This window comes from Callithrix jacchus, chromosome 12, assembly GCF_049354715.1.
Source record: "Callithrix jacchus isolate 240 chromosome 12, calJac240_pri, whole genome shotgun sequence".
Taxonomy (NCBI): domain Eukaryota; kingdom Metazoa; phylum Chordata; class Mammalia; order Primates; family Cebidae; genus Callithrix; species Callithrix jacchus.
In genome coordinates, this window is record NC_133513.1 from 86,503,392 (window position 1) to 86,520,522 (window position 17,131).

At 41.0% G+C, this 17,131-nt stretch overlaps 1 protein-coding gene across 2 annotated transcripts in view; it reads left to right on the forward strand.

Moving 5' to 3' along the window:
* The window catches only part of LGI1 (leucine rich glioma inactivated 1), a 37,611-nt gene that overhangs the window by 8,147 nt on the left and 12,333 nt on the right, over positions 1–17,131 (forward strand). For both annotated transcript variants that reach the window (XM_002756447.6, XM_017979143.4), the window contains 2 exons: positions 10,029–10,100; positions 10,196–10,267. In XM_002756447.6, coding sequence (XP_002756493.2) covers positions 10,029–10,100; positions 10,196–10,267 — 144 coding nt within the window. The remainder of the gene's footprint in view (positions 1–10,028; positions 10,101–10,195; positions 10,268–17,131) is intronic.

Below are 17,131 nucleotides of genomic sequence, written 5' to 3' on the forward strand. Positions count from 1 at the left end.
AGGTTTTGTTATTTTTGTCTTGCTTGGTGCTAAGCACTTTATCAATCTCATTTTTAATGTCATCATCATGGTAACCTTTTGAGGTAGATACAATTATCTCTATCTTGCAAATGAAACGCTGAGTCCTAAAAGGTAACCTCCTCACTGTCACACCCCTATTAAGTAGCAGAGCTGGGGTTTAAACCCATGTCCTCACTTTTAACCACTTCTGACTACTTCCTCCTGAACATGAATCATCATGCTTGACTTTGCATAGTTTTGTTCTCCAAATCAAATCCCCTCTCAAAGGGTCAACCTTTGCCATTAACCAGGGTATTCAGGAGAATGTGCCCTAATTCCTGGAGACAATGACTGCAAGGAGTTTCAAAAGCCCTTTGAAAGAGTGGCCACATTGCTGGCAAGAGCTGCTAGTTACCCTAGGTTGCAACTCTCATTTATATGTGTAAGCTCTGATCTCCTTGCCTAAAAAAAAAAATAGAGAGAGAGAAGGAAAAGAAAAAAGGCCTTATTTACTTTAAAGTTACACCTTAGACTACTGTTGTCTAAACTTGTGTCCTGTGGAGCAGCTGACCTGAAAGAAAAGAGCTCAGTTCTCAAGTAAATTTGGGAAACTGCACTTTCTGTCCCTGCTTGGTTATTTACCATGAATGTACCTTGGCATAGACACATCTCTGAAATTATTCAAAATTGTTTTGCTTTTCTTAACATCGCATAGAATACTGGTTCTATGGAGCATACAGTACTTTGGAAACATATGCATGTGATAATTCATTGTATTTTTAGCTTAATTATTTATACCCCACCTCATTCTAGAGAGGCTGGATAGCAAAGGGTAGGAAAGTGGAAAGAATCCCATCCTAAAGGATACATTAAATCATCTATCTCCGTATAAGGAGCAACTCGAGAACATTTTGTTAGTGTGGATTCATTGATGTGACCTCTGTGAGTCAGGCCTCCCCACTAGGCTGTCTACCTGATCAAGCAATTAGCACACACCCCTTCTCTAGAGACCTCCCAGTAGATCTCCATCTTCTGAAGGAAGGAGCTGACTGGTTGCAGCTCATTCAATACGAAAAGGCTTCTGAGCATAAATACACACTCTCACTGTTTTTATTTGGAGCATGTTTCATCACAGCTATTTTCTAAGTGGCTAAAGCAGCATTTCCCTGGATATGTTCCATGGAATATTCATTTTGTAGGAAGCTCAATGATAAAAGAGTCCCATTATCAATCAGATCAGGAAACTGTATATTTAATTCCATTTGAAGAGTCTCAGTTTACTTAAGGATAGAAAAGGCATAGTTAAGAACCCCAATTAACTTCTTTAAACCACTTTTCCTAAATGTATCTGCCAGTTTTTTGCACATAAACCTCTCAACTCCTTGAAGATCGTGCATTCCAGGGAATATACTCTGGGAAATTCTGGGCAAGACTGTTGTAGGTTTGCAGCAGATACTGGGCAGAGCTGATACTAAAAAGAGGGAGCTGGCTTCCTCGTGGCCACTCACCAGTCCTAGGGAAGTCAGGGAGGGAGAGACCAAGCCTGAGCCTGGAATCCCAGCTCTGCCACTTATAAGCTTTAAATCACTTCACCTCTCTCATCTTGGTTTTCTTTAACTCTTACGTGGAGAATATAAAACCTACATTTTAGCGTACATTTGAGGATTAAAATAAGATGTCAAGCTGTTGAAGATGAGGCCTGGCACAAAGTAGGCTCTTGGTGTTCCAGGACTGGGGAAATCCAGGGTGATTTTATAAACACATGGGGAGGGTGGGCTGCTGAATAGTTGTGCCAACTCCTAAAAAGGAAGAGCTCTGACTGCCCTGGGATGAGAGAGAATCTCAGGAGGATTGGGGATTACCAAATGGGGGTTACCAAACCAAAAGAAGTGGGTCCTGCACAAATGTTTGCTAGTGTGCAATCTAATATCTGGATCCTGATCCTAGCCCCAACACTGACAAAAGATGTGACGTTAGTCAAGTCAGGTAACCTCTGCCAGCCTCAGTCTCCTCATCTGTAAAAAAGAGGAGTTGGACTACATATCTCTCTGGAGTACCCTCAACCCTCAGATTTGTGTGGAGCCAAATTAAGGTTATTGCAATCAATCCAGATTGAAGAGGCAGTAGTCTACTTAAGAATCAGCTGAATTTTCAAGAAAAAAAAGAACTGTCAAATAATGTACTTGTGCATGATGCTTCCCATTTTAATGATTTTCTGTATTAGGAGCATATTTTAAAATATTCAAATGTAAATTCTTCACATGGCACATGCGCTTAGAATGTGTGCATTTAACTAAAGTGAATCATCAGCCTATTATTAATTATCATTTAACCAGCCCTCTTCTTTTGGATAAAGGAGAATATTAGTAACAACCAAAGGACTTGAATCAGTTAAGCAAAGCCAGCTCTAAACAACTTGGCAAGTTCCTCCAGCTGGGCCTCCATATCTTCCAACAGCTATAACCTGTGTATCTTGTGCTCTTACATATACATGTAGCATATACATATACAAATAGACCCATGCGCGCTTGGGAGTGTGCACACTGATGTTTGTACACACTGTCCATGTGCTGCCTAATATCTTAGAAGGTGTCCATCAAAGTCTTCTTGGGGCAGGTAACAACCTCATTGGACCTGAGTTTCCTTAGCAGTAAAATGCATGTCCTTTTCCTAGATCTAAGGGCTCTTCCAGCTCTGACATTTGATGTCCATATTCTTTGCTTAGCTATTCCTTGGCAGAAGCACTGGAGACGTGCTCATACACATTATCTCACATAATTCTTAAAAACATCCAGGAAGTCTTTTTGCATCCTCAATCCTATTTTAACAGATGATGAAACAGATTTACCTACTTAATGTGTAAACATACAATAATAACTGGCAGTTACAAGCTTAGAAACCTGATTCTCTTTTCTGAATCCAATCAATGCATTCTCCAAGTGACAACCAGGTGCTGGCTACTCACTCTTCCCTTCTTAATTAGAGTGGTCTTCACAGAGTTGGGAATCATTCGGAAGAAACCCCTAGATTGTCTCCCCTCCAAAACCGGGAAAACCTGCTCTAGTCTGGAAGATGGGCTGCAGGCCACTCATGGGCCAGATACAATTCTAATGGCAATCAAGATATTACAGGTGACTGGAAAGAGTCCGAAGAAGTAGGTGTCATTAGAGCCAGGGTGCCTGGCACGGGACCAGTTGAGCAGTCTCATTTGAGACAATGGGAAGTTTTCTTAGCAAGAGTCACCCTCCTCCCACCATTCAGCCATCTGCAGACCAGCATCTCCACTCTCTGAACTCAACATCCCTACTCTTCCAAGAATGAAGGCTGCAGTGCTACAAGCATAGACTTTTAAATCTTTAGAGCTACAAGGGACCTCAAAAATGATCTAGTCTAGCCTCCTCACTTTACAACATAAAGAGAAGTGGTATGCTCTAGGACACAGAATTTATGGCCAAATTCATATTAGGATGCTCACTGTTTTTGGAGCAGGTTTCAACACAGCTATTTTCTAAGTGGCTAAAGCAGCATTTCCCTGGGTATGTTCCATGAAATATTCATTTTGTAGGAAGCTCAGGCTTCCTGATTTCCTCTTCAGTGTGCTGCTTCCCTGGCCTCTGAAGAGGAGAGGCCCCAGGGAAGGAAACCACATCAGTGGCCCACCAGACTTAGCACTGACACATGAGCCTGCCCAGTCTTTTCACTCTTACGCATTCCCGTCTCCGGCCTCTCACCTGGAATTAGGGCAGCCTTACCCTTGACCTCCTGTAGCTATATCCTCATTCTTAATGATGCCCCCCCCCCAAAATGGCAGACATTTGAAGGATATCACACTCTCAAGTAAGGGAGATCTTAATTATTCAACAGAAAGATTTGGGTGAATTTGGGTAAATATTTAGAAAATAACAAGGCAGTGTCTTACCTCACATCATACATAAAAGTAAGTCCCAAATGTATTGAAGAGTCATATATAAAAAGAAAATGTAAAGGGGAAGATGTCGGCAACATTTCCTTGATCTCAAAGCAGGAAAGGATATTTAATGAACAAAATCATGTCTTTTGCAGCAACATGGATGGATTGGAGGCCAATTATCTTAAGTAAAATAACTCAGAAAGTCAAATACCGCATGTTTTCACTTATAAGTGGGAGCTAAATAATATGTTCACATGGACATGAAGTGTGGAATGGTAGACGCTGGAGACTCCAAAGGGTGGGGTGTAAGAGGAAGGGAGGGATGATGCAATACTTAATGGGTGCATTGTACACTATTCAGGTGATGGTTACACCAAAAGCCCAGACTTCACCGCTATACAGTATATGTATCTGTGTAACAAAATTGCACTTGTACCCCCTCAATTTATTATTTTTTTTAAAAAAAGATTAAAAGCAAAGCAATAATACATAATAGGAGTTGATATATTTGGTCAAATAAAAATTTTAACTTCTATATGTTAAAAATCATTAACAAAAAGCAAATCATAAACAGTAGGAAAACACTTTTAGCATCAAAAGAAATAGGAAAAGCCTAAGTAATATCCTTAATAAATAAAAAGTGCTTAGAAAGCAACAAAAGTGGTCACAGGACATGATTTCACAGACAAAGAAACAAAAACAATAATTGTAAATGTTGGTGAGGATATGGTCAGATAGGCATTTCCATACTCAGAGTTGGGCCTCTGTAATTTGGTACTAGATATTTAAGAACCATCTATAATGTAATCATGGTACTTTTAGAAATCTATCCTAAGGAAATAAGTAGAAATGGGAAAAATATTTATATATGAGGATGGTTATAATAATGTTTATAATAATAAACATTGGAATCAGTAATTTTAAAAAGTTACATCTTGATATATTCATAATACAAAACTTACTCATCTGTGGAAACCATATTTTTGAAAAATTGAGTGTTATGAGCAATTGTTCATGATATGGTAAGCAAATGAAAAGGAAGATACACAATGATATAATGTTATTATGTCAATTTTATAAATACATATGTATCTATATCATATACGTATTATGCATATGCATATCAGTGTCTTTGTGTAGTATTTTGTGGTGCACTTCATTTTCTTCTTTAAGCTTTTTTGTGTTTTCCAGCATTTCTACAATAAGCATATATTATTTATAAACAGAATTCACCAAAGTATATTCAAGGCTGGGTATGGTGGCTCATGCCTGTAATTTCAGCAGGTGGACCACTTGAGCCCAGGAGTTCAAGACTAGCCTGGGCAACATGGCGAAACCGCCTCTACAAAAAAAATACAAAAATTAGCCAGGCTTGGTTTTGTGCACCTGTGGTCCCTACTTGGGAAGCTGAGATGGGAGGATTGCTGGAGCCCAGGAGGTGGAGGTTGCAGTGAGCTGAGATCATGCCACCGCACTCCAGCCTGGGTGACAGAGGGAGATTTTGTCAAAAACAACAACAACAACGACAAAAAACAGAAAAACTTCATAAAGTGTATTCAAAATTTTACAACTTTCTACTTGAAAAAAACAGATTGATATGATCTGGATGTGACTGTAAGACTGCTTATACTGATTAATTAATTCCTCTAAGAAAGGCATCATTGTTTAATTGCATTTCTTAAATCCATATTAGCTGAGTGGCGTTATTATGGCTGCTCGCCTGAACATGGACATTATGTCATAATATGACCTGGGACCTACACTGAGAGGCCACCCAATGTGTGGAAAAGAGTACTGAACCAGGGGTCTTGGGCCTTGTGACCTTAAGGAAAGTGTTTAGTAGCATTCTGTGTCTCCGTTTCCTCTTCTGTCAAATAGATCTTATCTGCTTTACCACTTTCACAGAGTTGTTCTAAAGACAAAATAAGACAATCCGGGCAGGAGTCTATGACATGTAGGCTATTATAAAGGCAAAGATCATTATTCAAAGAATGAGCTAGTACCTGCCTGGAATTCATAGTTCATATAAATGATTTTTTAAATCTCCCTCTTGGTAAGGAAACATGGACTCCCTTGGTTGCATAAGAAAATATCCTCCCCTCTCCTCCCACAGCCCCTTTTCTTAACCAAATTTATAAGTGCACAGTCCTTCCTTGGGGGAAGGTATAGACAGATCAGACACTCCCCTCTGTCCACCTCCACCAAAATTCTAGGAGAAAATACTTGGCTTCTTAGGAAAATGCCTCCCTAAAGAAAGAGGAGAAACCTCAATGTTCCCATGGAACTGGAGCAGAGGGCAAATTCCACACCACCTCTGCACAAACCCACAAACCTTGGCAGTCCTGCAGGGTCCAGATCTCTGATCTGTGGCTCAGAGTAAAGAGGTCGTTTAGACAGTATGTTAGTCTCACAAACCCCTCTATGATGCTGCTGTTGTGAAGATAGTTGTCACTTCCAACTCATATTATTGCACTCTTTGCCACACATAGTTATAGGGACAGGAAAGGCCATGGCTCCTCCAAGCCCCACAGCAACTGCTCCAGGAGACTTGCTGCAAGGAGCAGAGGCCCCTCGGTCGCCACAGGTAAAGGGGACAGTATTTTGATTGACCTGGGAAGGTTACCAGGTGCAACCCTGGCTGCATATGAGTCACCAGGGGAGTTCCTTAATAACTCAGGTGACAGGTTTAGAATTTACCCAGAATCCCTGAGAGTGGGAACCAAGTATCCTTATTGTTAAAGCTGTCCAGGTGATTCCAAGAGCAAGCAGGATTCAGAAGCATTGGTTCAGTTCCAACACAGATCTAGGTATCTCTCCTGCACCAGGCTTCAAAACACTCCCCTTGGTGAGATCTCCTGCGCAATTCTGCATTCTCCTAAACATTCTTTGCACACAATTTTACCTGCCGTAGATCCAACTCACCCCTAAGGGATCCCTTAATTTTTGGCTTCTCTACTGGTTGGCTCCATTTCTCAGTCTGCCAATTCCAGATCCCCAAGAAGGATCTTCTCTTAGCCCAACTCACCTTTTCTTTTCTTTTTTTTTTTTGAGATGGAGTATCACTCTTGTTGCCCAGGCTGGACTGCAATGGTGCGATCTCAGCTCACTACAACTTTCGCCTCCCGGGTTCAAGTGATTCTTCTGCCTCAGCCTCCTAAGTGGGTGGGATTACAGGCACTTGCCACCATGCCTGGCTAATTTTGTCTTTTTAGTAGAGATGGGGTTTCTCCATGTTGGTCAGGCTGGTCTCGAACTCCTGACCTCAGGTGATCCACCTGCTTTGGTATCCCAAAGTGCTGGGATTACAGGCAAGAGCCACCTTGCCCGGCCCCAACTCACCTTTTTAAACCAGGCTACTTGGGCCATGGGATGCTGCTTGATTTAGATGCTGGCTACTCTGTGGAAAGGGACAGAGGTTGTGTAGTGTAGAACACGGCCACCCTGGTCTGCCTCAGTTCTGTTTTCTGCGTTGGTGGGGTGGGGTGGGCACAGTTTCCCTTAACAGAGACTGTGGAATGCTTTAACATGTCCAGTTCAATAACAAATTACAATAATAAAATCGAACATATTTACAGGAATCCATACAAATTAAGGGTCAGAGTTTCATCCTCTGTATAGAATATGATGTAGGCATCTTTTTAAGTACACATAGGATAATAAAATGGATAGCCCACTCAACTATCTTTAGAATGTATGTATAATTTTATACCTCTTTCCATAGAAACTACAATTGAATTTAGCATTGAGAGACTATGGTATTCATTATTATCTTAGCCAGAGGGTGGTTTTTTTTTTAGCTTTTATAATAAACTTTTAAATTGAAGTATAATATACATAAAGAAAAAGTGCATGTTATAAATGTACATCTCAATGACTTTTTACAGTTATTACCCTTGTAACCAGCACCAGTTGGTTACAAGAAACCCAATAGTCTCGTTACCCCAAAAGATGCCCCTTGTGTTCCCTTCCAATTACTCCTTGCCTCCAAGGGTAACCACTCTCCTGATTCTAGCAACATAGATTAGTTTTTGTACTTTATATAAGTACAATAATCTAGAATGCACTTTATTGTGTTTTGGCTCCTTTTCTTGAATATTCATCCATAGTTTTGCATATGCATTTGTGGGTCTCACCAGAGGTTTTAGTCCTTGAAATGTAGTTCAACACACATTATTCAGTCCGGAACTGTGCTTGGGGGCGGAGACACAAAAACAAATAAGGGCACATTTCTGCTGTAAGAAACATTTAATCCAGTTATCTGGTAATGATCAGATTTAATGTAAAGTCCATTCCTCTTTGTTCAACAAATATTTAATCAGTGTCCACTATAGGACAGGTGGTATCACAGATGCTAGGGATAAGAAATGAACAAACAGACAAAACGTCCAGGGAAATCCTCTCTTTTCTTCCCGTGACATACATGGGCAAGTTCTGCCCACCAATACTCATTTCCCACTCTGTCCTGCATCTGATTTCACATAAAGGGAAGCACAGCAATTGAAACTATTTCTTCTGGCAACTTGGAGTATGAGATTATGAAGTCCCTGGTCCATGAGCCATTTTTCAGATCAGTGAGTGTGGGAGGTATAATATTTGTATATCCCTATTCCTGCCTGATTCCATTCTCTCTACTGCTGATGCTGCCTGTGCAGAATGCAATGCAAGTCTGGAACCTAAGGAAGACTTTGGATATTAGCTTACCTTGCAGTCAAGCTGAGCAGTCTTCTTGTTTTCCAGAGCCATGAAGTGAGAAGAGACACAATTGCCAAAGCTGTGATGGAAATCATACCATTTTGAATTTGTTTTAGTAACTGTGGAATTCTAACATGTATTACTATTCATTACTGCTGGCTTTTCAGAGCCTAGCGAATTACTTGGGTACAAAGCCATGACATTAGAGGCATGAGGGATTAGAAGACAATCCAACAACACTCTAGGATTGATAGTTTAGAAAGAAATGCAAGAGATCATCTCATTTTGTTTGGTTGGTTCATTCCTATCCCCCATTGCTTGCGTTTTTATGAAAAATTTCAAGTATGTATTAATGTAGAGAAAATAGAAAATTCACTCTTGTGTATCCATCTTTTAACTTCAAAAATTATCAACTCATGTCAATTCTTCTCTAACCCCTTGCTGTCCCCCTCCTCTGATTATTTGAAGCAATCCCAGATGACAAATAAATTACTCATAAATGTTCAGAAAGTGAGATCTAGTTTTAATTCCTCTAGTTCACAGGCTCAGAGGTGAATTCACTAAGATTTATAGTGGCAGTTATATGAAATCCCTGCTTCAAAAGTAAAAGTGATCATCTTTACTAACAGAATTACTATTATTATTATTACATTATGACATAATATATTATGGTACTGTTTGGTCTAAAACTATCTCTTTTAAGCCTGTCATTCTGTTCTCCAAGGAGTTCAACAGGGTGTGGGATGGCTGATTGATGTTATTTTTCATCAGTAATTTCGAAACCAAATCCTTGTGGATTTTGAAATTGCAAATAAATTTGTCCAAGTAAAAGTGATTTCTTCAACTATTTGGTAATAAAATGGGTCTAAGACTCTTCCCAAACCTCATGTTTCCCATTTTCAGTCTGTTTGCAAAGGAGGAGGTTGGTTGATGTTCATGGAGCCAGTGTTAATAGCCTGTCTGTTACGGGATAGCTCAGCACAACTGGGCATGCAACTTAATTTTTTTAGGTTTCCCAGGCCAAAACCCCAAAGCACCATTGTTTTTGCCAGTCAGAATACTCCAGAGGTTTCTAGAACAAGGAGAAAAGATTGTTAGTGCCTTTGTCATGAAAATATGTAAAATGTTGCTTTGGCTGCTTCGGCTAGCATACCTTCTCTGACTGTATATCTCAAAATGTCACCCAGGGCATATGGCAGTCATTGTGAGGAGTGGGGCACCAGGTACCCCTTAATGAGCCTTTGATGAGGAGATGATTAGGAGTAAAAAAAGCTGCATAGATTATCTGCATAACTAACACTGTAGCAGACAGCCATGCAGACATTTTTCTGTATACAATTCCCACTAATTTTTCTGAGAGATAAAAACAGCGAAGATTGACAATCTGTCAGTTTAACCATTTTCATTGTGTACTTTTTCTGGGCAGGTTATTCACATCGAACTCCTTTGATGTGATCAGTGATGATGCTTTTATTGGTCTTCCACATCTAGAGTATTTGTAAGTAAAAAAGCTTTTTTTAAACATGATGATTCAGGACAAGTACTCCCAAGTTCCTGTAACTGTTTGACAAAAAATATTATAACTTATTGCAGATTCATAGAAAACAACAACATCAAGTCCATTTCAAGACATACTTTCCGGGGACTAAAGTCATTAATTCACTTGTAAGTATGAATGTTGCTGTTACTTTTTAAGCTTGCTAATGGACAATGCAGTTTGATCACCCGTAGTTAATGCACCTACTTTATGAGTGGCCATAAAAATTTAAGAAACCCAAATGATTTCTCTCCATGCACACTTGCCATCTTTCCCTGACATCTGTCAGAGGGTGTTCAAGAAATTGATTATTATTAATATTTTTATCCTAAACCAACCATAATGAGAAAAGCAATCTAATGCAGGGAAATTGTGTGCCTGAAATAACTTCTTTTATTATCGATATCATGACTCACTTCATGGATCATTATGGAATGACTATATACTTTAATTTGATATCAGCTTTTTCTTCTATATAAGCCCTCACTTTATATACATTTAAACATAATTTAGCCACAGGCGATGTCTTCAAAGTACCTGATCAACTTGTCAGTGAAATATTTAATTATTCAATGGGTGATTATAGCTAACAGCAGTTGTTCTTAAGAGGGAACAATTTTGTCTCCCAGGGAACATTTGGCAATATCTAGAGACATGTTTGGTTGTCACAACTGGGGGATGTAACTGGTATCTAGTGGGTAAAAGGCAGAGATTCTTCCAAACAGCTACTGCATGGGACAGCCCCCCACAACAAAGAATTCTCCAGCCTACAGTGGCATAGTGGGGGGGTGAGAAACCCAGAACAACATGACCCAAGCAACTTGTTTCTTCTAGCCTCCCTCACCCCCTGCAGACAGACATAGTCACACACACGCAAGCAAGCAAACACATTCGTGCGCACACACACACACACACACACACTCTCTCTCTCTCTCTCTCACATACACATTGATATATTTTAAGGAAACTGGGAGAGCATGGAAAGAAAAGGTACTCACATTTACATCACTTTTCATTTAATCTTCTCAATAATCCTGCCAAACAGGCGTGATAATCCCCATTTCGGAAATGAGGAAACCATCTTGGAGGGGATATATGCCTACTGAGCTGATCAGTTATGGAATTAGGAGAAAATCTACTTAATAGTTGAATTGCAGTGACTCTTCATCCTTTCAACAGCCGTTTTTCAACCTACCTAATATGTATCTGATTGGTTCTAGATACAGATGCAAGAGATATAAGTGTCATAGTCATTCTGTCAACTTTAACCTGTTCTCTCATCATACCTCATCCCCAGCTCTGCTCTAGGCCCTAGGATGGAGCAGGGAAAAAACAAGACAAAGTGCCTGTCTTTTGACTGAGCCTGATTTCCAGTGTGTCCATGCAGTTGTCACTCTGCCTCCACCAGACCTCTTTCTCTCCTGTTGCTTGTTTTGTAGCAAAGGGAACCTAATGGTCAGATGTATTCTACAAAATCATACCTTTCAAAGCTTCTGTATAGAGTTATTATAATAAAAAAAAACAGTGTTTGCAATACTACTCTTCATGTCAATGACATGATATGATGCAAAGATGGCTGTTAACAAAATCAATGCTATGCAATTTTATCACAGAGCCCAACACTGCCAAGCCTCATTTTTCAGGCAAAAATAAACAAAATAAACAAATATATGAAAGGAGAAATGGAAGTTCATGATCTCAATTTAAATCCACTAAATTTATATACATCCAATCCAATGGCCTCTGTCTAATGCTTAGCATCGGGAGAGCTATAGGAAGGATGCAGGACACAGGTGTCCTCTCAAGGAAGCCAGATAAAAGCTTCACCTGCCCAATTCATTCAGCTGTCTCCTCTCCAGCCTAAAAGCCTGTGGTTTCCCTAGGCTCGCCTGCATACAACAGGGAAAAAAAATGTCTCTATGTCTTGAAGGAAGGAAGAAAGGAGAGAGGAAAGGAGGGAGGGAGAAAGAAAAAGAGAAAAGAAGATGAGAGGAGAGAGGAAGGGAAGGGAGAGGAAGGAGGGAAGGGGAAGATGAAAAGGGAAATAAAAAAGTCTGTTTGACATCCTAGTGTAGGACACCCATTTTGTTTACTGGAGCCTATTATGTTTATCAAATGAAATGGGAATTTAAATATGGGTCATAATGAGGCCTCATAATGAGGCCCTTTCTTTAGCAGTATGGAGACCATAAGAGAGAGAGACTGGTACAGCATACACTTAATAAATTTTCCGGTTCAGGGAACACCAAGGGCAGCCTTTAAAGAGAGGCATGACTCTTACAGGCTGTGAAAGAGAAGTCCCACCTCTCTGAGCTGGTGCTGGAGGTGGGAAGATGTAATGCGGGAACACGGGGTTAAGGCTGGCTAAATGAATATGACCCTGAGGTCTCTTGCATCTTTAGCTAACACTTACTAGGTTGACACATATGGCATTGCCAATGTTAGGCTGTTTTTAATCTACAAAAATGGCAATGCCCTATGGTTCATCTTAAATAGTTTCTAGGATGTGACACAAGCTTTACGAGGAGTAGGACCTACAAAGGTGAGTAAGATCTAGTCCCACCTTAGAGGAGCTCAGGCTAGCAAGAGAAACTGGACAAGTATTTTCTCACCGAGTGCCTTTGTCCCCAAAGTTATGTTCTCCTTTTGAATTATGCTATTCTTTATGGTACAATGTTTTCCTTCCTTCCTTCCTTCCTTCCTTCCTTCCTTCCTTCCTTCCTTCCTTCCTTCCTTCCTTCCTTCTTCCTTTCTCTCTTTCAAGGAGAGATGGAGTAGGGAGCATCTGAAACCCAAATGTCCCTCTGCCAGCTCAATAAGTCAGGTTCATTTTCCATTATTTATGGCTTATTAATAAATCTGGCATTTGTCTGAGCCATTAGTTTCCTTTTTAAGACATTAGGCTTCAAAGTGCACTTTTCTCCACCTCAGATCAATCCTTCCCAATCAAGGCAAACATTCGAGCCGTGAGGAATTAGCACCTCACCCTCTAACCCGCAGGCACTGCACAAAGAGGTTACAAAGCTTTTTCATATTCTTGATTTTATTGTAGTCTCCTGATGACCCCAGGGAAGAGCTAGGGCAGTAGCACTACGCTCATAGACAAATGAGCACATGGAGGTATGCGCTCAGTTTAAGCTGCTCCCCAGTTAGTAAGTGGTAAAGCCGGAAGTCTCCCATGGTCTTTGATGAGACTTCTGGTGCCATTTCCACTGTGTCAGTTAGAGTAGGATGAGATAGCTTTTACTGAGCTGGCTGGAACCTTCCTTGGCACATGATTTGAGGAGGAAATATGACTAGAGAAGAAAGAAAAGATCCTGAAAGCAGGAGCCCTACCCTCACACTTCATCTCAAAATGCAGATACTTGGGATTAGACGTGTACTTTCAGATCCAATGGTCCCCACTCTGGCCTAACATCAGAGCCACTCCAAGGCACTTATCTGAGCATTTATATAAATTTAGTTCGTGCCTAAAGAAACAATGCACTGTCTCACCTTCTTATACATAGATGCCGTTAGATTTCTCTACTAAGACACATTTACAGACAGCTTAAAAGTTATTATATATACCTGGCTATCAGGTAAGAGCCCCCTCCCCTGAAAATTAACCCTTAAAAAGGGAGAGACTTCTTAAAGTTAAGTCCTTTCAAAGCCTGTCAAATGCTGGGACTCTCAATTACTTTCTTTTGAACCATTGTCCTAATGCTATGCGTGTTTCACTTTAACGCTAAAACGGTTTGTGTATTTTAGCAGTCATTTGTATATTTGAATTTTTCTGATGAGTATGTGTTATTTTGGTAATCAGGAAAATATGAATAAAAAATTAGTTTATGGCCAACAATGATAAAATCTCCAAACATTATGTATTGGCTTCTAGTAATACGCATGAGTCTCTGGTAATAATTGCTTTGTGTGCCACATAAATGTCACTGCGGCTAAGGCCCAGTGGAGCTAGCATTGTTTGCATGCATATATATAAATATTTGGGGAAAATTATCATCCATCTATATGTGTTGTCGAGTACGTCATGGTTGCTCAGCACTGAGGGGTACAAAGGACTATAACCGTCCCCAGACTCGGGATGCTTGCATGTTCCCAGACAGTTGAACAGGATGTCTGCTTTAGCCTTCACATTGCCACGTATTTAAAGCGGTAGCACAGTGTAGCAGCTAAGAAAGTGATCTCTGTCTCCAGACTGCCTGGGTTCAAATGTGTCTCTGCCAGCTCAATAGGTCAAGTTTATTTTCCATTATTTATTGCTTATTCATAAATCTGGCATTTGTCTGAGCCATTAATTTCCTTTTTAAGGCTTTAGGCTTCAAAGTGCACTTTTCTTCACCTCAGATCAATTCCTTGGCTTTGCACTTTAACAGCTGTGGAATTTGGGGCAGGCCATTTAGCTTCACTATGCTACAGACAGGGCATGTAAAACAGGGTTATAATAATCTCTTAAAATGGGATGGGGAATAACAAGGCATTTAAGAGTATTAGTGCCTAAGGTTGTCTTGAGATTAGGTGAGTTAATCTATGCAAAGTGCTTAGAACAGGGCCTGGTATGTAGTAAGCACCATTGTGTAGCAATCAACTAAAACTCACTGCCTAACCTCCATTAGTCCCGGATCAGGATTCTAAATGCTACAGTGCATATTCCTTTTAAACACTTTCTATGAAATTTAAGTAACTGCACTTGCACCACCGCAGGTTCAGAGAGACACAAACCGAAGCTGAGAATCTGCATTGCAGGGGGGCTGGGTACACCCCAGATGGCTGTGGGCGATGCTTTCTTAGCAGCAGAGCCCGGTGGTGCTGAAACAAACGTGCTGTTTGAGCCAGTCTGGTCTGCCTTAGAGAGAAGACTTTCCTGTGGGTTCCTCAGTCATAATGAGAGGTTTTCTTGGGTAAACGATGAAAACACCAAAGGGCAGGAAATGGTCATCACTTCTGTCAAGAAGAATGGTCATCTGCCTTTGAGAACACTTGACCTCACTCAGCCAGTTTCAAAGCAACTAGATGTTCAGCTGCGCAATATCTCAGTAGTTTCAAAGAATGTTTCTTAGGTAAACAATGAATCAGGACTGAGAATGGTGTTTAATTGAAGGTACACTTTAAGAGCCTCCACATTGCCTTGAGATTTTTACCACAGTGGGGCTGCGGGGAGGGAGGTTCCTTTCTGAGAGGGTCCCATGCCAGCTAGCAGGGACTGCACTAGTCATTCTAGGGGCTTTGAGCTTTCTCCCTCAGTGTCTTGGCAAAGGGGGCCTAAAAGGAGCATCCTCTGCTCTTTTGCCTCATTCATTCATTTAAAGGTATCTATTATGCTGGGCACAGTAGTGGCTCACGCCTGTAATCCCAGCACTTTGGGAGTCAGAGGCAGGAGAGGTCAGGAGTTCAATACCAGCCTGGCCAACATAATGAAATCCCATCTCTACTAAAAATACAAAAAGGAGCCAGGCATTGTGGTGTGCACCTGTAATCCCAGCTACTTAGGAGGCTGAGGTGGCAGTGAGCTGAGATTGTGCCACTGCATGCCAGCCTGAGTGACAGAGTGAGACTTCATCTCTAAATAAATAAATAAAGTATCTCTTGAGGGCTCACTTTTGCCAGGCACTGTGCTAGCACTGCAGATGCTATGGGAAGACAATCATCCTTCCAGTCCTCATTGCAGAATTATCCTAGAAAAAAGGAATATTGATGAAATGTTTCCTCAAGCCTCTCATTGGCCATGTCTTCACCTGTCTCCCAATCAGCCACACCCCACCCCAGTGGGATGTTCTGGTGCAATCCAGTGTGACCTCCATCTCCTAGAAAAGCCTGTTGTCAAATGCACTGACCCTTAAGTATGTGGCCTAAAGTACCACCTCTCCCAGTGTCATCTAGTAATTGTAAAGATGAAGCAATAAGCTTCTCTCAGTGAAAATGAAAAGTTGTGGTTTCAGGCCAAGAATAGAACTTGGAGATCATTCTGACCCAGTGATCATTCACTTCATAGAAAAGGGAACAGCCAACGGTCAAACTGAGATATCCACTTCCCTGCCTGTGTCACCCCTGTACTCTGTGGCTGAGTTCTAGGCCCTAAAGTGAGTCTGACTGGCAAGGGGTCAGCCTGGGCCAAGACGGGAAGCTGGTACTCCTTAAACCATACCATGTAGAAAGTCTTTCTCCTGACAACTCAGTTGGCTCCCGGGGACTCCTTGCCTCTCTGTCCTTCATGATTTTTCTTCTTCCTATTTCTAAGAATTAAGAATTCTTATATCTAGTATTAAAATTCAGCTCTGTTTAACCCTCACCCTTGTCTAACAGATCTTTGCAGAGGAAGGAGGGTGCCATACCCCAATTCAGGGTGACACTCTCCTAGGTCGTGACACTCTAGAGGAAAGAAAAGGACTAGACACCCTGGGGACCAGTAACATGGCTTTCCAGAATCCCTTGCTTTTGATGAGCTCTGTATAAATCTGGAAAAAAACACTGCTAAATCTTAATAGTGGTTACTTCTGCTGGTTATTATTTCTCTCCTTTTTTGCAGGGGGGACAGAGTCTCGCACTGTCACCCAGACTGTAGTGCAGTGGTGCAATCTCGGCTCACTGCAATCTCCACCTCCTGGGTTCAAGCAATTCTCCTGCCTCAGCCTCCCCAGTAGCCAGGACTACAGGCATGCACCACCACATCCAGCTATTTTTTTTTTAATTTTTAGTAGAGATGGGGTTTCACCATGATAGCCAGGATGGTCTCCATCTCCTGAACTTGTGATCTACCTGCCTTGGCCTCCCAAAGTGTTGGGATTACAGGCGTGAGCCACTGCACCCGGCCTATTTCTCTCCTTTTAAAAAAAATAATGTTTGCGCTTTCCAACTTTTCTTGAAGTGAAGAAATAATTATTACATATATATGTGCATATGTAGTGTGTGTGTGTGTGTGTGTGTGTGTGTGTATCAGTAGAAGTAAAAGATGGGACTTTTAAGGATACGAAGGCATAGGATTATCCCTACTAAGA